General features: G+C 44.3%; 1 protein-coding gene across 1 annotated transcript in view; it reads left to right on the top strand.

Moving 5' to 3' along the window:
* The window catches only part of LOC124545657, a 162,007-nt gene that overhangs the window by 58,101 nt on the left and 80,510 nt on the right, over positions 1 to 23,396 (top strand). The window contains exons 4-6 of the mRNA XM_047124605.1: positions 577 to 798; positions 9,687 to 9,963; positions 12,877 to 13,002. Of these exons, the coding sequence (XP_046980561.1) occupies positions 577 to 798; positions 9,687 to 9,963; positions 12,877 to 13,002 (625 nt within the window). The remainder of the gene's footprint in view (positions 1 to 576; positions 799 to 9,686; positions 9,964 to 12,876; positions 13,003 to 23,396) is intronic.

Genomic DNA, 23,396 nt, shown 5'->3' with positions numbered 1-23,396 from the left:
TTGTTCGCATTGACGGCACTTTGAACAGTGGGCGTTACATTTCAGATGTGTTACGACCTGTGGCTCTGCCCTTCTTTCGACCCCTGCGAAACCCTACGTTTCAGCAGGATAATGCAAGACCGCATGTTACAGGTCCTGTACGGGCCTTACTGGATAGAGAAAATGGACTGCTGCCCTGGCCAGCACATTTTCCAGATCTCTGACCAATTGGAAACGTCTGGTCATTGGTGGCAGAGCAACTGGATCATCAGAATACGCCAGTCACTGCTCTTGATGAACTGTGGTATCGTGTTGAAGCTGCATGGGCAGCTGTACCTGTACACGCCATCCAAGGTCTGTTGGACTCAATGCCCAGGCGTATCAAGGCCGTTATTACGGCCAGAGGTGGTTCAGGGTACTGATTTCTCAGAATCTATGCACCCAAATTGCGTCAAAATGTAACCACATGTCAGTTCTAGTATAATATATTTGTCCAATGAATAGCCGTTTCTCATCTACACTTGTTCTTGGTGTAGCAATTTTAATGGCCAGTAGTGTAGGCAGTGGAAGGCTGCAGACAGTTGTGGATGGCTGCAGATCGCCGGCGGGCGGCTCGTGGCGCTGTCTTGCCTGTGCGGCTCGTCGCCCCTGCGCTGCTGGACCAGCTGCTGCCCCGGCGGGTCGTCCCTCAGCTTAGTGGGCGAGCAGGCGGCGCGCTGCGTCTCCTCCCAGCACGAGCTGCCCGGCCACTGGGTGCCCCAGCCGCACCTCTTCACTCCAGGGGGCGGCGTGCCCTGGAGGGTCACCACCCTGCCCCAGGTGCGTCACAGTTTCACAACACTACGAAACTTGGCTACTACATTGTATTTTTCGATGTTTAATTTGCTGTTTTACAATTCAAGCAGAGATGCCATACTGTAGCATCAACTACAAACAACTTACGAGGAGAACACCCCAAGTGGCATAACCTGATTTACCAGCAACTTCGCTCAGTGGAAGAGGAGTCAAAATAAGCGAACACGTGATCGGCAGATACTCCAATGGCTCTGAGCACTATGGGACTTATCTTCTGAGGTCATCAGTCCCCTAGAACTTAGAACTACTTAAACCTAACTAACCTAAGGACATCACACACATCCATGCTCGAGGCAGGATTCGAACCTGCGACCGTAGCAGCAGCGCGGTTCCGGACTGAAGCGCCTACAACCGCTCGATCACAACGGCCGGCACGCCGGGTTTCTCTGCTAGTATGTTATGTAATAAATGTATGACACATGATGTGAAATCCAGCTGTAATTTAGCAATGACTGTAACACCTCTATATTCTCTGACTTGATAAAAAGCACTCGTGTAATAAACTTCTATGGACATGGGTGGAAAAATGAAAAAAATAAAAACAATAATCGGGATTCGAACACAGGGCGCAAAAGTAAGAAGCCGCGATGCTAGCTACTATGCAACATAAAAATAAAATAAATTAAGACAATACTCGGATTATGAACACGGGGTGAAAAAGTGAGAAACCGGGATGCTGTCCACTGTGCTTCCATTTCGGTTGAGATTATCGCAAGCTAAAGGCATCTATAGCACCTCGAAAAGTTTGACTCCTTTTCCATTAAGTGAAGTTTGTGGGGAATCGGCTTATCGCAGTTGTTGTGTTTCCGTCGTTAGTCAATTTGGAGCTAGTATGTGAGACACCCTTGAATGTCTTCTTTGAGCTCTAGGTGAACAAACTAATGAGATCTCTGTCCGCATGCTGATAATGCTGGGGCAGGGTTGGAATAGCTTCTCTAGTGTTTGTGTCGTGTGGAAGGAACATGTGCTCGATGTGAAACACCGTGATTGCTATGCTGCTATACGGAGAGGTTCTAACATGTGCATGAGATTGTCAGAAGCATTAAAACACCACAAACACATTAATATGGCTAACTCGGTGTAGGAAAATCTTTGGCATTCAAAACAATTCTACCATTCTTTCTGCAAAACAGTGGTAAGTTTTGGTAACAATGATGAAGGTGAATAACGATGACGCACTCTTCTCTCCAGAGTAGACCACAGAGGCTCAATAATACTGAATTCTGGCCAGAGGAGAAGCGACAATTTATCCTCGTCCTCTTAAAACCAAAACCACTCCTGGACGATTCGAGCTGTGTGAACAGGGGCCTAATCAGCTTGGAAAACATCACCATTGGGGAACAAATGTTGTACCACTGGATGGAGCTGACAGTTAAAATGGTCCCACAATCCTTGTCAGTAATGCGAAGTTGCATAGTAGCCATGTGGCCACCATGAAATGGCTGCCCTAATCACCATACGATTAATCAACATACATTTTCATTCGCGTTTTGATTTAACGGATGATGTTTTTCCACCATCTCTGTATGCGGTATAATTGATCTTCGTTACGGTGCCTCAGTTGGTTACGTAAGCACGCATCGTACAATCACCAACAATTTGCTCACGTTCCAGTTCACTTGGAACCGACATAATGCATTCACAATTACGCAGAAGATTGTTGGGACCACGACTGACACTTTCAACGCGTTGAGGTCATCGCTCAGGTGGCATTCGCCGTCAAATGCAAGAGCGCAACCTGTAAGTTGGTTAGCATCTGCACGGCGTTTCCTTATTTTTTGTTGGTTGGTTGCGTGCAGGAAATGCACACTTGCAATATGATTTCGCTATTAATACACGACGTACATGTGTTTCAGGCTAAACTTTTTCTTCATTTGCATCTGGAAGTTGCTATAACTTTAATGGTTCAAATGGCTCCGAGCACTATGGGACTTAACAGCTGTCGTCATTAGTCCCCTAGACCTTAGAACTACGAGGGTGAGTCAAATGAAAACCTTAAATATATTTTTGAATATTATTTATTGTGCAGAAGTGGTAAAAAGCTGTATCACTTTTCAACATAACCTCCCGCACGCTCAATGCAAGTCCTCCAGCGCTTACAAAGTGCATAAATTCCTTTAGAAAAAAATTCTTTTGGTAGTCCGCGCAACCACTTACGCACCGCGTGGCGTACCTCTTCATCAGAACGGAACTTCTTTCCCCCTATTGCGTCTGAGTGGTCCAAAGATGTGAAAATCACTTGAGGCAAGGTCTGGTGAGTATGGTGGATGAGGAAGACACTCAAAATCCAGGTCTGTGATTGTTGCAGCTGTTGTACGGGCAGTGTGGGGCCTTGCATTGTCATGGTGCAAAAGGACACCTGCTGACAGCAATCCACGTCGCTTTGATTTGATTGCGCAGATGATTTTTTAGGAGATCTGTGTATGATGCACTGGTGACAGTGGCCCCTCTAGGCATGTAATGCTCCAAAATGACGCCTTCTTCGTCCCAAAAGAGAGTCAGCATAACCTTCCCTGCTGATGGTTCTGTTCGAAACTTCTTTGGTTTTGGTGATGAGGAATGGCGCCATTCCTTGCTCGCTCTCTTCGTTTCCAGTTGGTAGAAGTGAACCCACGTTTCGTTCCCAGTAACGATTCTTGCAAGGAAGCCATCACCTTCTCGTTCAAAGCGCCGAAGAAGTTCTTCACAACCATCAACAAGTCGTTCTCTCATTTCAGGAGTCAGCTGCCGTGGCACCCATCTTGCAGACACATTGTGAAACTGGAGCACATCATGCACAATATGGTGTGCTGACCCATGACAAATCTGTAAACATGTTGCAATGTCATTCAGTGTCACTCGGCGGTTTTCCCTCACTATCACTTCAACTGCTGCAATGTTCTGTGGAGTCACAACTCGTTGTGCCTGACCTGGACGAGGAGCATCTTCCACTGAAGTCACACCATTTGCGAACTTCGTACTCCATTCGTAGACTTGCTGCTGTAACAAACATACATCACCGTACTGAACCTTCATTTGTCGATGAATTTCAGTAAGTTTCACACCTTCACTACGCAAAAACTGAATAACAGAACGCTGGTACAAGTCGCAAGTGGGGGGGGGGGCATCTTTATATTGATACTGCGACGGTATGTGTGCATCTGCACTGTGCTGCCACCGACAGGCCATTCTGCACGCTGTTTGGAGCACGCTTACCAACTTACAGGATAACCGCGCGAAATTTAGATTTGTTATTACAAATTTAAGGTTTTCATTTGACTTACCCTCGTACTTAAACCTAACTAACCTAAAGACATCACACACATCCACGCCCGAGGCTGGATTCGAACCTGCGACCGTAGCAATCGCGCGGTTCCGGACTGAGCGCCTAGAACCGATCGGGTACCGCGGCCGGCTTACTTTAATGTGTTTGACTTGCGTCTCACCTGTGTTTATCGACTCTTTGTGGCAGTATGAGGCGGGGTGTTTCGAGGTTCTGTACAGAAGGTGCTTACTATTAATTTATCATCAAGGTGATACACTCAGTTTAGCCGCACTTCCTATTAGTGAACCTTTGAAAGTGCAATGCTGTCTATACGGATCATACTTTGTTCGATTTTATTAAGTTGCGTCACTGGTGGCCGGCGCTCATCAAAATAAGCGTTCAGGTTGTGATGTATTCATAAAGCAGCGTCGCGGGCAGCAACAGTTTGGAGTGCGGTCGTGTGCGCCGGCGAACAGCGGCGAGGAGACAGGGCCTTCTTCCGAAAGCTCCGACAGAGGAAAACCAAACGTCTTACAGAGAAGCCACGAGGCGGAGCCACTGAGATCGGCTATCGAGATTGTAACTAATAGTTGTAACCTTCCCGTATAAATAAAAAAATATTAAATAATGATGTGTAACCTTCCCGAACAGAAAATAAAAATAATTAAATTTGGATAATTTAATTCTGACGTATGAAAAGTGATAAATCTTAACTCATGAAAATTTTTTACGTAAGCAGCGCTATTCCATGGCCCTGTGGAATCAATCTGAATCCGTCCGTGAGAAATAAACAGAAAAATTCATACGTCATGATGGCGTCGCCGGATAACGCTGTCTATATATCTGCTCGTAAATGGCACAGCTTAGTGCAATGCTGGCCTGTCTATTGATACTGGACAACATTTGCCTGAGATCTGAATTACGAGAAAAACTGACTTTACTTAGTTCAAAATGGCTCTGAGCACTATGGGACTTAACGTCTGAGGTCATCAGTCCCCTAGACTTAGAAGTACTTAAACCTAACTAACCTAAGAACATCACAAACATCCATGCCCGAGGCAGGATTCGAACCTGCACCGTAGCGGTCTCGCGGTTCCAGACTGTAGAGCCCAGAACCGCTCGGGCACCCCGGCCGGCCTTTACTTAGTGACACAGTTGCTCGTGTGATTATTAAAGAGCACATGACTATGATCTGACAAAAATTCTGGAATATTTTAATTTAGATAAATGACTGGATCGGGACTGGCAATGACTTAAGGGGAAACTATACTTTTATAGTTGACTGGTAAAATCAATTATATTCTGAAAATTTTTTACTTTATTGATAAAGATCTACAATCCATTACACGGGAAAATTGAATACATTACAAATCTGGGTCAATTGGTGCTGACGAATCACAAAAGTAAAGATTGAAACAAATTAAGATTAACATCTCAGAAAACTGACTTTACTATGCGCATGCCAATAAAAAAAATTACCATAGAATAGGTGGATGGCTTAATTACTCTGTTGATGTTTCATTATATTAACAGTTATTCATTTGTTCACCATCATCTCATTCCATGGTATCATTTAGCTCTGCGGCTGATCACAATTATTCAGTTCCATATAGTTCTGCACTGTGACTTTAACAACTACTAACTATAAACTGCGTTGTACCGGCGACAGGCTGTACTACACTGTAGCAGCGAGCGACTGTTCTCACCTGCGACTCTATTACAGCTAGCTTTTAACAGGGCCAAAGATATTTTATGTCTCAGGCAGCGCCTGTGAATTGTCGTTCTAGCAATGAGCAATACATCGAGATTACATTTACTCCAGCAGGGTGGTGAACCCCTTACATAGTCACTGTTTTGTTAATTACCTTACACTAACGATTATGTTTCATTTTGTTGTCATTCTGAAAGGTTTCGTTTTAAAGATGTGATGTTACTTTTAAACTTTTTGGAAATTTGTGGTAAGTTCCTACGGGATGAAACTGCTGACGTCATTGGACCCTAGGCTTACGCACTACGTAAGCTAATTTAAACTAACTTACGCTAAGGACAACACAAACACCCATGCCCGAGGGAGGACTCGAACCTCCGAGGGGGGGATCCGCGCGAACCGTGGCAAGGCGCTCTGGACAACGCTACTAAACTTTTTATTCTGGCTTTTGCACAGTTGTGTACCTTTTACTTTGCCAGGCCAGGAGCTTCTCGTCATTACTCTTTACATGTTTTATGTTCATTTTAAGTATGAATCTAATTCCACATGTTTTATGTCAATTCATGTTTTATTGTCCGACGCTCCTGCTGCCATATGAAGTAATTTTAATTAATGACTACGCATACTGCACTTTAACTATCAAATTTACGATACTGAATACTCATGTACCCTAGCCCCAGCGCCCTCTGCTGGCCTCAGTTATTTGTATAAATAGGGCTACTGGACGCATCCAGGCAATCACCAGCACTTACTATCTATCTACCTACATAAACAGATTTGGCATTGATAGCGACATCCGACTATTTTATAGTATGTATGGGTGGCATGCATGGCTGCTCATCATATAAACAGTTTTTTATTTTTCTTATGTATCACTAGGCCTGTTGCAGATTTTGCTTCAGCTAACTGAACGTAGCTGGTTACACCACTGTTTTTTATTTATAATAGATCTGAAGATGGCAGTAACCGAAGCCTGTAATTGTGACTTGGACAGTTAATGTGATCAAGATGGACCTTTACAAATAAAATACGATCCCATAGCGTGATCGCAGACTCATTTACAGACTTTACGTCTTTAATTGATAAAGCCTTTACAGCCATTCTCCTTGCCACAATTTCTATTTAAGCGAATTAAGTCGAGTTGTAATGAACCTGATTTGAAACGTGTTATTTGGCTACCTCAGGTGATACAACTTTCCGATTTTCTCATTGCAGTTCATGTCAACAATAGCACTAATCACTACGAATATTATACTTCACATTTCTGTCCATGTTTTAAGCAGACTCGGTAGGTTTCGCTGCTGATGCAGGTCGCATAAACGCAGCGCTTTGTTCTTCAGAAAGTGTTTTTATACGATTTCTTATATTTTGTGTATCATTAATACAAATTGACAGCACATCTGTTCTCTTATCTCATTACACAATTTTTCAATCCCTTCTTCATCTACAGAGCTACTTGGTATATAAACTTCTACTACTGCGGTAGCTACCACAATTTGTTCCCTATGCTGTTCATTGCAGCTTACCTGTGCTCTTATTTTCTTTTTCCTTATTAGATCTAGCCCTTTTTGATTCTGTATTTATAAACCTTTACTCGCATGACCAGTAGTCCTGTTAATCCTGCTACTGAACTTCCCAAATCCTCACTATATCTAACATCAACCTATCCATTTTTCTTTCCATATTTTCTAACCCACCTACGTTATGGGATCTAACATTCCATGCTCGATCTGTAGAATGTCAATTTTCTTTTCCCTGATGTCATTATCCTCCTGAGTACTCCACACCCAAAAACCCAAATGGAGGCTATTTTCCCTCTCGAATATTTTACCCAAGGAGAAGAGCTGCATGTCTTTAGGGAAGAATAACGTCTGTAGTTTCCATTGTTTTCGGCTGTTGGCAGTACCAGCACAGCAAGGTCATGCTGGCTAATGTTACAAGACCAGATTAGTCAATCATGCAGACTGTAGCCTCTGCAACTATTGGAAAAGCAGCTGCCCCTCTTTGGGAGCCACATGTTTTTCTGGCCTCTCTTCATATACCAGCCCACTGTAGTTGCACATACAGTATAGATATCTGTATCCTGAAGTTCTCAAGCCCATCCATCTCTGCAAGGTCCATGGTTCATGAGGGACTGTGATAACTAATCTACAAAAACACGTTTTAAACCAGTTTCTGAATTAAAGGCTTATTACACAACTTCTAAGGATTATTATTTGATTGTTAAAAATTTTTCTATACATTTTATGATTTAATGAATTTATGGGGCAAAATTGAAAATTGGGATCAGTAAGGTATTCGGCAATCTTCATTAACGTAATTACTAAGAAATACAGTTTTTAAAGTAGAACTAATAGTTGAGATTCATCTCAATGCACAAATTTAATACTTAGTTTGTATTTTATGCCAGTTCGTAGTAATACATTACAAGTAGAATTCCTGTATTTGATCCGTTATTTTCCCTCTAAAAATCGTGGTCGACATGCCATCAATTAGATGCAAATTTGTAGTAAGGCCTAATGGGACAAACTGCTGAGGTCATTGGTCAGGTCATCGGTCTCTAAGTTTACCCACTACTTAATCTAACTTACGCTAAGGACAACACACACACCCATGTTAGATGTTATTGATCTTAAGATATCTTGTACTTTTCCTGCAGTATCTTGTTAACAAATTAAGTTAAGTGAAAATGTTTTTGACAGCTTCAGGAGCTTGTCTTACAACATGAAGTAGGAGTTTTACTAATGCTGATTTGGATTTCATGAGGTACAGAAGAAAGTGGCTTTTCGTGAAACTGAACTCTATTCAAACAGCCAAAGTTTCATTAACCATTCTTTCAAAAGTGTCCGCCATCTAGCCAACTGATGTATCATGCATTTGAGTGGAACCATTGGAAATTTGAAGTGTAGGAACAGGTGGTTGGGAGAAGAATGTTGACAATCCCATAGAACGTATGTAAGTTTACGTTTTTAACAGTTACTAGAGGAACGTTACCACAATATTAAAATAAACTAAAGGAAAAGAAAACACCATGATCAGGCCCTGAAGACCACATCTCCCATTTAAAAAGCTGCAGGAGCTCTCGGGTACGTTTGGTCGTGTGTGGGCGTGCGTTGTCGTGAAAAAATAAAACTTTTGCGCTACGTTTTCCCTGACACTTGTTTGTAACACCCACCTTAACTTTGTCAGTGTTTGGCAATAGACCTCTGAGTTAACTTTTGTGCCACGCTCAAGAAAATCAACGAGAATCGTTCCCTTCGAGTCCCAAAACACAGTAGCCATTATGTTGCTTCTAGCAGTGTTTGTAAACACCTCCTTGGTTTCTTGGGAGAATTTGTATCCCCCCGGGCTATCGACTACCTTTTTGTTTTACTGTTGACATGCTTCATCCAACTCTCATCCCCAGTTACGACACGATTCATAATTTTGTTACCATTTTTCTCGTAATCTTCGAGGAAGGTCAGTGTTGCAGCCCTCCTCAGTCACAAGGCTAAGCCATTACTGTGGTCCTCATCATAAATATTGGTATGGTTGTGTATAAAATCACCGCACTATTGCCACAGTTGACTTTCACTCATTATTCCTTTTCCGTACACATAACAAAGGTTGCGATAAAGTTCCGATGGCTTGCAGCTTCTTTCCCAACAGAAACTTAATGAGACAAGGTATGTCACAAACGACGGGACTTTCTATTGCAGCGCGCAAACACGTCACAGACAGCAAAGTAGTTGAGACACAGAACACACGCTGCCAACACTGGATCCGTACTGAGTGTAGGAACGTTATGGGACCAGGATGGCGGCTGCAGCCCCACCCACCTACGCGATAGACCCACTGTTACTTTCTGGATAATCCTGGTAAGTTAGCGATAGCTAATGTGCATTTCGTTGTTTGGCGCAGTGTGAGGAGAACGAACACGTAGTGGTGCTGCCTGCTGGTAGGCGGTACCGGCTGCTGGCCGATGGCGGCGCTGCTGTGGAGGATGGGGAATCCCCAGAAGGGAGACACCTGTCAGCCCACCAGTACTGCGCAGACGCGGAGCATTTCCTGTACTGCAAGAGCAGGGTGGCCAACCCCAGCAGCGGCGAGCGCACCAGGCGCGTCGTCTACGTCTGTCTGCTGGTGCTGGGCACAGCCTTTCTGCTCGCCACTATCGCCATTTACTCCTGCTTCCCAGGTAACGCTCAACAGTAACTACCTAACCTAAACAGTCCCAACTATTGCTCTGTGTACATTTGGTATTCGAATGTTTGCTTTTAAAGTCCTGTGTCATATATTTACTTTCATGGCATGCACTACACATTTTAAATAATGACTAAAGCAATGTGGTGATTTAAACCATTTTAACCCCCAATTTGTGAAGATGGTCCAAGACCGTAACCGGTAGAATTAGGGTTTAAAATTAAAAAAACTAGTCATGGTTCAAATATGCATTTTATACAGTTAACAGGTTCCAAAAACGTATTAATCATTTTATAGTTTTCACATAGTTCGTGAAGTAACTTGAAACCAGCAAAATAGTTCACATCACTGTAGAACTTCGTCTGTGAATTCACAAGCTTAATTGTACAGAAACCAGATGGCAGTCGAGGGGCATGAAGGGGAAGCAGTGGTTGGGAAGAGACTGAGACAGGGTTGCAGCCTCTCCCCGATATTATTCAATCTGTATATTGAGCCACCAGTAAAGGCAACAAAGGAAAAATTCGGAGTAGGAATTAAAATCCATGGAGAAGAAATGAAAACTTTGAAGTTCGCCGATGACATTGCAATTCTGTCAGAGACAGCATAAGACCTGGAAGAGCAGCTGAACGGAATGGACAGTGTCTTGAAAGGAGGATATAAGATGAACATCAACAAAAGCAAAACGAGGATAATGGATTGTAGTCGAATTGAATCAGGTGATGCTGTGCGAATTAGATTAGGAAATGAGACGCTAAAAGTTGTAAATGAGTTTTGCTATTTGTAGAGAGGATATAAACTGTAGACAGGCAATGCAAGGAAAGCGTTTCTGAAGAAAAGAAATTTGTTAACATCTAGTATAGATTTAAGTTGTTGTGGGGCATGGATGGTCGAAGCTGGGACTCCAGATGGCCTAGCTGAAGCCGGGACCCACCGTGCCATATTTCGTCAGGGGGCCAAGCAAGTTCGTCAAGGGGCAGTGCAGAATGATACAGTGGTATTCGGAAGCGTTTCTTTATTCACATAATTCGCAGTACTCCGATGGGTGCAGTGTAGGGTCGGCGTGTCGCCCACAGCGTTGTCCTGCGAGTCCAGCTGGCTCAGGACCTCCTGATATGCTGACACCGCTGCTCATCAAGACCACTCAGCTGGAAATCAGCCGCGCTCGCCCCGGTCGCCGCCCGCTGATGCGTCACGTCTTGTGTCGTGTAGCTGCCTGTGATTCCGGCGACTGCTACAGTCCCTGGTCCTCGCCGCCCTGTGCCCCTTTTGGCCTGCTCTGTCTGACCATGGGACAAACGTGGACGTACTGGTCACCCATGACCCTCGGCCACTGCTGCTACGAGGACAGGACCGGACTCGAACCAGCGCCCTCCTGGATGCAGTGCTGCAGTTTGCCACTAGTGGTGCTTGCTGGATGACAACATCTGCCACTGTCTCTGGCGTTGCTTCAGTGCTGCCACGCCTCCCGCAGCATACGCATCGCCTGGACCCAGGTACGCCAGATGGGAAGTGAATGTGGCCCATCCTGGACCCATTGCAGACTGCTGTCACTGCCCTCCTTCAGGCAGACTGTGCAGTCTCCAAGTACCTGGTTGCCATTCTGTCTGGCCCTGGTGTTGTGTCCCGGGAGGCGGAATACAGCCCGAACAAGTACATGGAAACAAAGAGCAGATTTACATTGAATATTTACAACATTATTGCACAAAATGGCTCCTATAAGTGTAGACCAGCACTGGTCCGACCCCACTCTTGACTGACCTGGCACACCTCCCTTCTGATGTAGTGTCAGAGAGAGACAGAAACTATAGCAGTCACTTACACATCGCCCTCCTGGCTCTGGCCTAGCGCCCCGCCTCATACATCGCAATAACTTCCAACAACGCTGGGGGTTTTCCTGCCTTGTTGTTGCACTACTCAGAACAACTCGTACGTGCAATACGCCGCTGCAGCTCCATGCCTTGTTTAGTTTGCCTGGCCTACTAGCTGCCGACTGTTACCACATACGGGCAGCGGCCCTAGACTTCATCGCCCAACTGTGCCTTTAGTGAATTTTAACAAAATTCCCCTTTCCTGTGACCAAGACTAATTCTAGCGCTGCAAAGTCTCAGGAAGTCGTTTCTGAAAGTATTTATATGGAGTGTAGCCATGTATGGAAGTAAAACGTGGACGATAAATAGTTTAGACAAGAAGAGAATAGAAGCTTTCGAAATGTGGTGCTACAAAAGAATGCTGAAGATTAGATGGGTAGATCACATAACTAATGAGGAGGTATTGAATAGGACTGGGGAGAAGAGAAATTTGTGGCACAACTTGACTAGAAGAAGGGATCGGTTGGTAGGACATGTTCTGAGGCATCAAAGGATCACCAATTTAGTATTGGAGGGCAGTTTCGAGGGTAGAAATCGTAGAGGGAGGCCAAAAGATGAATACACTAAGCAGATTCGAAGGATGTAGGTTGCAGTAGATACTGGGAGATGAAGAAGCTTGCACAGGATAGAGTAGCATGCAGAGCTACATCAAATCAGTCTCTGGACTGAAGACCACAACAACAACAACATTTCTCAGAATGGCTGTTTCTTGCCTGTCATGCTAAAGTTGTGTACTGTGTACTTATGTAAACTTATTGTTATTATTATTATTATTATTATTATTATATTAAACAAATGATGTATTTATTGTTATTTTTATTAAAATCGTAGGTGTCTGCGTAACATTAAAATGTCAGGCGAAAAAGTACGATTTTTGAGGGAGGCTGTAAAATACTATGATCTCCTCTCCCCAGAACCGCTGGGTTCACACTTGCTCTGAAGGGATAGTGCCAAATGATGGTGCGCTTGCTGTGAGCTGCGCTGTAGTCTTCTGCCATGTTACAAGATGGCTAATCCCTCGCCACGCTGTATTGTTCCAGTGCTGCTGAGCCGGGTCTTGTCTCGTGCCCTGGTAGCACACTGCTGCTCTCTGGTGGCGGCCTACGTCACTGCCGCCGTACTGCACGCTGCCTCGCATATCCCACACCCTGCCTGCACCATCACAGGTAGGATGAGCTGCTCCAACACTGAACCACAGTGTGCGAATCCGAGTATTAAAAATGATGGTTGTGAGTTATTTAATTAATTTATATTCCATTTGTTGCGAACTGCCATTGCTTACAGTGGTGGTTGTGGAATGCTGCCCAGTCGTCTCGTAGAGGGTGCCTAAAGGATGCTGTGTTCTTGGAATGCTGTACAAAAATTCAAGCAAATAACATTAGTAGTTTTATTACGAAAAAGAAGAATGACAAGACTTAACTTGTATTTACAACAAGTGTCGCAAGCGATGGGTGACATGCAAACAAATGTTCTTCGCCATAGACAATATCCAAACAAGCAATGGACATGGAAAACTAATAACTGTTCTGCGAGTGTCGGTCTACAACTGTGCGAATACTGTCCCAATACTGAGCGGCCGCGGCTGGCAGGAGTGGCGCTTATATTCTCTTCTTGCTGATGTCACTCCTGTCGTGGTGCGGTCCTAATCAGAGAATCATTGGCCGACATCGTTTCACAGGCTTCTCTTGAGTTCTTTATCTTCCTTCCGCCGCTTGTGGTATGCCAGAACATTGCTGCCCCCCCCCCCCCCCCCCCCCACAAAGCTACGGACCGTCGTCGTGTAGGGAGTGCGACCACGGCGGGGGAGGCACGAGTGTGGATGCATCGCCCAGCCGCAATCTGTGCCTCCAGGGGACGTCAAGCTTCCGGCCGTACCCTGCAATCCGGCCTGCACACTGGCGGAAACGTCCCCCGGAAAACCACCAGAAGGGTACGCGTCCACCTCCCGCTGCCATGAACCAGATGAAGGCGGTGACTGCAGCGGGGTGGGCAGGTCCAGCTCCATCGCTAGGGCGAGAGGAAGCGGAGGAGGCGAAGGCTCCGTCTCCGTGGGGTCATCCAGTGGTGTAGTGAGGACACCCGCTGGTGGTTGCTGTGGCCACGCTGTCCTCTGGACCCGAGAATCTGGGGGAAGAGAGACTGAAGGATCATCGTGTACTTGACAGAGGCGAAGTTGATTTTGATGGCGGCGCTGCAAGCCATCTGGACCTGAAAGAAGATACATGCAAGCGTCTAGTCGACGGACGATCTCGCTTCACGCCCGCCGTCTGCTGTCGCTAAAAACCGTGTAAAAGACAATATCATGTGGCGCGAAGCGATACTTCCGGCCTTCCTTCGGCGCCGGATACTGAGGAGGGTTGAGCTGTGTCCGATGGCAGCGGCCGTGAAGCAATTCCGCCGGCGATGGTCCATGTCGTGGGTGCGAATGATATGAGGCGATAAACTATTTCAATGCTTCATCCCTGGTGTGTGCGGAGCTAAGTTTGTCTGTCTGCTGCTTGAAGGTTCTGACAAAACGTTCCGCTTCGGCGTTTGACTGTGGATGGAACGGTGCACTAGTTAGATGCTGTGTGCCATCATGTTCACTGTATGTTTCAGATTCATTTGATGTGAACTGAGGGCCGTTGTTTGACACTATTACTTCAGGTAAACCTTCGAGACAAAAAATCGATACCAACACCTGAATTGTGCTACGTGAGTTGTCGAGGTCATTGGCACAGCAAAAGGAAACTTGCTGTACGAGTCAACTAAAATCAACCAACAGGTGTTCCAAAATGATCCCGCAAGGACTATGTGCACACGTTGCCATGGCGATTGTGATTTAGGCCAAGGAGAGAATTTTTGTGCTGGAGGGGACTGATTTTCCGCACATGCGTGTCACTGTGACGTAATCGGTTCTATTTGGGCGTCCATACCCTGCCAAGTACAGTGTTTACGCGCTAACTGTTTCGTACAATCCCCCAGTGTCCTTGGCGAAGTAACTGCAACACTCCTTTTGCAATGCTTTAGGGATCAACACACGTGACTCTCTACTGTCATTTTGAACAAGAAGCGTCGAAGTCTGTATCAGGGCCAATCGGAAGACGTGAAAGTGCGTCCGCATTACCATGTTGAACTGTCGGACGGTACACAATCACGTACTGGAACTGAGACAACAACAAAGCCCCTCTACTATTTTTGGGCAGTCCTTACAGGAACCGGTTTCGTCGGATGAAACAAGGACTGCAAAAGCTTGTGGTACGTTACCAGAACAGAACTGTAATTTTCTTCCTGTTTTATTATTTCATAGAAATGAGAGACAAATGAAGCATTGCACATTATTGTTATGCCACATTGTAAAAGTATTTTCAGATAACGGTTGGTGCTATTCTGCAACACAACAAATGTCTGTCGACGACAGTGGCAAACTACCGTATACGCTAAGCGGAGGCAAGCCTTCTACACTGCTACAAGCCACGACACGTGGCAACAATGAGATTAGTGTCTCAGCAGTGCTGTACCAATTCCTGTGCCATGTATTTGCTGCTCGTTTCTGTAGGCATTGTTATTAAAATAGCTCTGATAGCTTTTCCCATTTTCTATGATAACGCAGTATTTCAAACCAACTCATATTTTACGAACGAAAGTTACATCGTCTTTTTTCTTAAAAAAGATTTATTTAAAAACGCAAAGTTTTAGGATTTCTATTAGAGGCAATTCATTTTTTTTACTTATCTGTTTGCAAAAGTAAAAAACGCACCTGGTATTGTTGTTGTTGTTGTCTTCAGTCCTGAGACTGGTTCGATGCAGCTCTCCATGCTACTCTATCCTGTGCAAGCTGCTTCATCTCCCAGTACCTACTGCAACCTACATCCTTCGGAATCTGCTTGGTGTGTTCATCTCTTGGTCTCCCTCTACGAGTTTTACCCTCCACGCTGCCCTCCAGTACTAAATTGGTGATCCCTTGATGCCTCAGAAAATGTCCTACCAACCGATCCCTTCTTCCAGTCAAGTTGTGCCACAAACTTCTCTTCTCCCCAATCCTAATCAACACCTCCTCATTAGTTATGTGATCTACCCATCTAATATTCAGCATTCTTCTGTAGCGCCACATTTCGAAAGCTTCTATTCTCTTCTTGTCTAAACTATTTATCGTCCATGTTTCACTTCCATACATGGCTACACTCCATACAAATACTTTCAGAAACCTATACTCGATGTTAACAAATTTCTCTTCTTCAGAAACGCTTTCCTTCCCATTGCCAGTCTACATTTTATATCCTCTCTACTTCGACCATCATCAGTTATTTTGCTCCCCAAATAGAAAGCTCCTTTACTACTTTAAGTGTCTCATTTCCTAATCTAATACCCTCAACATCACCCGAGTTAATTCGACTTCATTCCATTACCCTCGTTTTGCTTTTGTTGATGTTCATCTTATATCCTCCTTTCAAGACACTATCCATTCCGTTCAACTGCTCTTCCAAGTCCTTTGCTGTCTCTGACAGAATTACAATGTCATCGGCGAACCTCAAAGTTTTTATTTCTTCTCCATGGATTTTAATACCTACTCCGAATTTTTCTCTTGTTTCCTTTACTGCTTGCTCAATATACAGACTGAATAACTTCGGGGAAAGGCTACAACCCTGTCTCTCTCCCTTCCCAACCACTGCTTCCCTTTCATGCCCCGCAACTATTATAACTGCCATTTGGTTTCTATACAAATTGTAAATAGCCTTTCGCTCCCTATATTTTACCCCTGCCACCTTCTGAATTTGAAAGAGAGTATTCCAGTCAACATTGTCAAAAGCTTTCTCTAAGTCTACAAATGCTAGAATCGTAGGTTTGCCTTTCCTTAATCTAGCTTCTAAGATAAGCCGTAGGGTCAGTATTGCCTCACGTGTTCCAATATTTCTACGGAATCCAAACTGATATTCCCCATGGTCGGCATCTACTAGTTTTTCCATTCGTCTGTAAAGAATTCGCGTTAGTGTTTTGCAGCCGTGACTTATTAAACTGATAGTTCGGTAATTTTCAGATATGTCAACACCTGCTTTCTTTGGGATTGGAATTATTACATTCTTCTTGAAGTCTGAGGGTATTTCGCCTGTCTCATACATCTTGCTCACCAGATCGTAGAGTTTTGTCAGGACTGGCTCTCCCAAGGCGGTCAGTAGTTCTAATGGAATGTTGTCTACTCCTGGGGCCTTGTTTCGACTCAGGTCTTTCAGTGCTCTGTCAAACTCTTCACGCAGTATCACATCTCCCATTTCATCTTCATCTACATCCTCTTCATTTCCATAATATTGTCCTCAAGTACATCGCCCTTGTATGGACCCTCTATATAATCCTTCCACCTTTCTGCTTTTCCTTCTTTGCTTGGAACTGGGTTTCCATCTGAGCTCTTGATATTCATACAAGTGGCTCTCTTTCCTCCAAAGGTCTCTTTAATTTTCCTGTAGGCAGTAGCTATCTTACCCCTAGTGAGATAAGCCTCTACATCCTTACATTTATCCTCTAGCCATCCCTGCTTAGCCATTTTGCACTTCCTGTCGATCTCATTTTTGAGACGTTTTATTCCTTTTTGCCTGTTTCATTTACTGCATTTTTATATTATCGAAACCAAATACCGAAAAATACCTGTTATTCGGAAATAAAATACCGGTATCGATTTTAACAGGTCGGTTTTTGCCCATCTCTAGCCCTGACCAGAGCCATCTGACATCGTTCGGGAATGGGGCTATAGCATAGGCTCCCCGCCAAGCAGCCCCGTTGTACGCGTTCTTCGCATGTGTTAACCGCTTGGCCACATCTATGGCCACGGAATACAGGCCGATGAACTACGACCATGTGTTTGCCCAACTGTGCCCGCGGGCGCCCAGCTGTGTGCCACAGGGCACACGAGCTTAAACATTCTACTCTAACATTCCGAATTTCTAGTCCTAGTTCATTGGACCGTTCCTTTTGCGCTTGTATACATTACATACACTGCCTTGGACGCCAGATTCAACGTTCTCCATCTGTAGCAGGGGAGAGTCAAACTCCACAATTAAGAAAGGCTGAGGAAGAGTCGGCCAACCCCATACTCAAATTCCGCAAGTTGTCCTTTGGATAAATGAGTGAATTTTCCACCAAAAAGGTGCATCTGACAATGTCAACTGGAGGCACATGAGATGAAACAGTTTGCGTCAACATTTCTAAACCTCTGGTAGCAATCACGGACCAGTCGTCGTGTGGTTGCATGCATTACATACACTGTTTTGGACATCTCGTATCCACCCTGGACTCGCATTCGGGAGGACGACGGTTCAATCCCGCGTCCGGCCATCCTGATTTAGGTTTTCCGTGATTTCCCTAACTCGCTCCAGGCAAATGCTGGGATGGTTCCTTTGAAAGGGCACGGCCGACTTCCTTCCCCATCCTTCCCTAATCCGATGAGACCGATGACCTCGCTGTTTGGTCTCTTCCTCCAAACAACCCAATCCATCTCGTATCCTAGAAGGAGTAGAGACAAACTGCGTAACTGAGAAAAGGCCGAGGAAGGGTCCACCAACTGTTGAACTCTACTGGTTGCCCTCCAGGTAGAATAGTGATTTTTCCGCCAAACAGGTACATGTGGCAAGCTCAACTTGGGAGCGAGTAGCTTGTAACTGGTGGCAGAGACGAGCATAGTAGTGTTCAATCTAGTACCGAGAGAGAGAGAGAGAGAGAGAGAGAGAGAGAAAGTTACTGAAAAGTGATGTTAGACATATAGGATAGTGATACTGAAGATGCAGAACACTCTAAAAGTAGTGAATACGGAAGGCGGTCAGACAGTCGTACTTTACTAAAACTTTCATTATAGGAAAGTAAAATTTACATGTGAACACTGTTGGAGATCTTCGAAGTACAAGAAATGTAATGCCAATTTTTTTTAGAGTAGGAACTGAATATGTTTAGTCAAGATGTGTGGCAAATCACGCTCATGATCCGTCACAAGATGGGCAGGAAATCAGTAACAAAATCATTAAAAAAAGAGAGGAAATTGAGTATGATAAAGGGAAGTGGCTTCATTTCTGCTCCTCCCTTCATGCCAGAACACGCAGCTCCCTGTAAACGTTGCAGAAAACTATTTTTACACGGAAACACATCTTTCTCCTCTGTATTTAGGCAAACGAGTCCTCTGCACTTCGGAGAAAAACAAATGCTTGCGATAGTTTTCATTCTCGCTTTAACAGTGTGTTTGATTTGGCTCACACTAAAATTTGCGATTTGTTGGTAACATGAAAAGAATAAAGACAGACTCTTAAGAGTCAGCTAAATAACGTCGTCTCTGGTATCGAACCCGAAACTGACAAGTAAATCGGAAAAAGACCAGTGTTAGTCCAGAGCAAAGTTGTACACTGGCGAAATGGTGAGATGGATAGATTGTATGTTTTGAATTGTGTTTCGTCCAAAACTGAAAACGTTCTTGTGAATAACGGTACTTTCAGCTGAAGTTTGTTGACATATAATTTCTTTCCCTTAAATTTTTTTCTTCATTTTTCTATGAAATGAAACGAAATGATCGAATGGCATTGTTGGCCAGGAGGCACCATCCGGGGAAGTTCGACCGCCGAGTCCAAGTCTTATTTCAGTCAACGCCCCATTGGGCGGGTTGCGTACCGGTAATGAGAATAAAATGATGATAAGCACAACACAACACCCAGTCCACGAGCGACGAGCGGAGAAAATTTCCAACCCGGCTGGGAATCGAACCTGGGCCCGCTGCATGGGAGGCATGTACGTTACCACTATTTTTATCTTTTTTTTATTATTTTTTTAACCATCTTTTTTTAACCCAGACCCTTTTTTATTTTTAGAAAGCCCCTTAATAAAATGAAACTACAAAAAAAAACCTAAGTGCCACCGCCACTTTTCATCCTATAACAAAAAAATCTGGTCCACTTCAGGCCTTAGCTCCTGACTGAACCTACTCCAGAGAGCTGCCTATATACCAGGGGAAATATGGGAAATCAAGGTGAGGGCTATTCTTACAAACAAAACAAAATCTTCCTTTTTCTGAATTTTATTTTTATTTTTTATTTTTTTATTTAGTTTTGTTGTGTAATTGATCAGAGGCCTTCTGCGCCCCGCTGGTAATATGTTGAGTCACGTCTTCTTGAAATTGATGTGTTCCGTTCAATTGTTCAGAAATGTTCATTGGTTCAAACAGGAAACCTTCTTCTCTCTTGGCTTAACACATTCCAGCTGCGAGGCGGGTCGTGGAAAGCACTCCCAAGGAAGTTCGAGAAAAATTGTCTGTATTTTGGGTGACGGACAACGACATAATGACGGTCATTGAGGTATGTCCAAAAATCGAATACAAAGTCTACAGTTTGTCCAAATAGGTAGTGAATGGCATGCCCGCGAATCCGATTCACAGCATTGGTCTTTGTCCGAGGAAAATAGTCACGTTCCGCAAATAATAAGGAAAGGGGAGTAATCCGATCCGGAATGTCCCGCGTTAGAAAAGCCACAATACGTCGAACCAAGTGCCAAACCTCCGCCGCCGGTCCGCAAACAAACCGATGTTCATCATTGTCTGGCACTCCACACGTGGAACATAGAGGTGATTGGGCGAGGTGGATACGATGAACGCGAAATTGTTTGATTTGCTTACCATTGACAGTTACGTACCAGACAGATTGAACATTCGTGTCAAGGTAACAGGCAAACACCACGTGCCATACATGACGCCAGTCAACCTGGGAGAACTTTTGTTCAATCGGGTTAAGTGGACGACCTAACTGGAGGACATTGTATACTGCCTTTGTCTTGAGTAAAAGCTGTCTTGGTAAGGTGAGGCTTAGATAACCGACTTCAACAAAGAAGTATCGTATATAATGGAACTGAGCCGGAACATCCGAGATCATCACTGGGGCTGACAGTGAGACCGGCGTATATGCCGACAGGAGGAGACCAGTGAGGCTCGTTGGGCAACGTGTCCATACCGTCATTTACCACTCAGCTAAGCAGGCGGACTTCATTTTTCTATCAGTTAAGATAGTTAAGATGATAACTTACCTCCTTTTTGTAGATTTTGGCATAAATATAATATTTCATTCAAGTTGGATTTCGTGTACGCCGTCCGCCCCTGGTAGCTGAGTGGTTAAAAAAAAAAAAAAAAAAAGTGGTCAGCGCGACGGAATGTCATACCTAACGGCCCGGGTTCGATTCCCGGCTGGGTGGAGATTTTCTCCTCTCAGGGACTGGGTGTTGTGTTGTCCAGATCATCGTCATTTCATCCCCATCGACACGCAACTCGAATGGCTTGTACCCGGGGAACGGTCTACTCAACGGGAGGCCATAGCCGAACGGCATTTCCATTTTGTGTACTCCGTGGTCGTTAAAAATTGCTGAAGAACAACCAGCCATAGCCAGTTGCGGGTTGTCATGCTCATCTTCAGATGGCTAACTTTTCTAGTGCTAGTAATGTATTCGTCAGCAGCATGTCGTCCGCTTATGCACTGCACAAGAATAACTGAGTGTTTATCGTCGCTTGATATCTTACTTGAATAGCAAAAACATCTAAAGCGCCTGCCTATGATTAAAGAAAGTGAAACAGCCGTATGCCTTTACATACAGGAACTGGCCAAAAATATGGAAATACCGAGAGAAAAGTACCCTTAAACATAAATGCAGATAATTGACAAGCCTGCTGGTCGAGCTGTAATATTGCACGACGACCGGCGCCTGAGCAATGTCCTCAATACGTTGCAGGTGTCACTCGTGGTTAGAACAGAGTTCAGCATAGTTGTGAGTGCAATATATCGGAGCTAAGTGAATTCGAGCGTGAGCAAATTATTGATACTGGTGTGGTGAGTGCTTCTGTAACCAAGGCAGCCGAAGTGTCTAGCGTTTCAAGAGGCACCGTACCGATGATTTATACCACATATAGGTGGTAGGGTTCCAGCACTTAACTTAGGTCCAAAATGGCTCTGAGCACTATGGGACTCAACTGCTGTGGTCATAAGTCCCCTAGAACTTAGAACTACTTAAACCTAACTAACCTAAGGACATCACACACATCCATGCCCGAGGCAGGATTCGAACCTGCGACCGTAGCGGTCGTGCGGTTCCAGACTGTAGCGCCTTTAACCGCTCGGCCACTTCGGCCGGCACTTAACTTAGGATCCACTTAGTAACTAATAAATGCACGAAACCCTCCGTTGCCAAATTTATCTTTATCGTAATTTTAATTAACGTAGGAGCCATAAAAACACCAAACATGGGGGCAAAATGTACGCAATTAAAGGCTACTTAAAAAAGGGAATAAAATAACTTGAATTTGTTTCTACAAAAGGTGAATACAACCTCCCAATTCGGACCTCGCTAACACTTACATTTTACTGACATTAAATATAACAAGATAAATAATCATACATGTGACGAGAACAACTGAATAACACTATCAATTTTTTACAGATGCGAATACGACTATATCTACGAAGGTTCGCGCCCTGGCCAGGGAGATAATTAACTTCAACATATAAGGAGATTACAGTAAGCCCTAATTCCACTCGACAAACGTAGTAACGATATAAGCGAGACAAATGTACTGAAGGAGGATAGCAGGATGTGCCGTAGTAAAAAGGGCCACTATCAACCCCGTCAGGACGCGACTCTCGTGAACACGTCAGTTTCAGCTACACACAGAGTCATTTGTAGCTTCTTAAAAACAATTAACATGAAAAGGCACAACGCGTAACACACTAATAAAATATAAACTACTACTTCACAGAACTAGCTCCTCTTTAGACATAGCAAGCAACAGAATATTAATAACACGTAAAATACTTCTAACCTATAACAAACTAAGGTACCACCTTATAGAATATCGTCTTGAGCTCATCGAATACTCAGTTTGACTTGCCTGTTGATAGATCTTATAACTCAACAGTCAGCTTAAACAAACCCGTGAATTCAAAACTCGAAATATGACAGGAATGATGATTGAAGCCACTGACAATGCAAGGCTGCCACACTGAGGAGACAATAGTAATTTACAGCTGCACACAACCGAACTTACATATCCAGTTTAGTATAATCAGAATAAACAATTTTGTGTGTAATAATTACTTACAGTACCATGACAACCTACGAATAACACTTATTACCGAAGGTAGGCTCTGAGCACAGTAACAAAATCATTAAAAAAAGAGAGGATATTGAGTATGATAAAGGGAAGTGGCTTCATTTCTGCTCCTCCCTTCATGCCAGAACGCGCATTGCTCACGCAGCTCCCTGTAAACGCTGCAGAAAACTATTTTTACACGGAAACACATCTTACTCCTCTGTATTTAGGCAAACGAGTCTGAGCACTATGCGACTTAACTTCTGATGTCATCAGTCGCCTATAACTTAGAACTAATTAAACCTAACTAACCTAAGGACAGCACACACATCCATGCCCGAGGCAGGATTCGAACCTGCGACCGTAGCAGTCGCTCGGTTCCACACTGTAGCGCCTAGAACCGCACGGCCACTCCAAGGGGCTGGTATCGAAAGGCACCTTTAGTAATACAGAGTTCGAGTGTATTCACTTATTGGAAGGGTTTCA

Source organism: Schistocerca americana, chromosome 8 (genome assembly GCF_021461395.2).
Source record: "Schistocerca americana isolate TAMUIC-IGC-003095 chromosome 8, iqSchAmer2.1, whole genome shotgun sequence".
NCBI classification, from domain to species: domain Eukaryota; kingdom Metazoa; phylum Arthropoda; class Insecta; order Orthoptera; family Acrididae; genus Schistocerca; species Schistocerca americana.
This window is presented reverse-complemented; position numbering and strand designations above follow the sequence as displayed.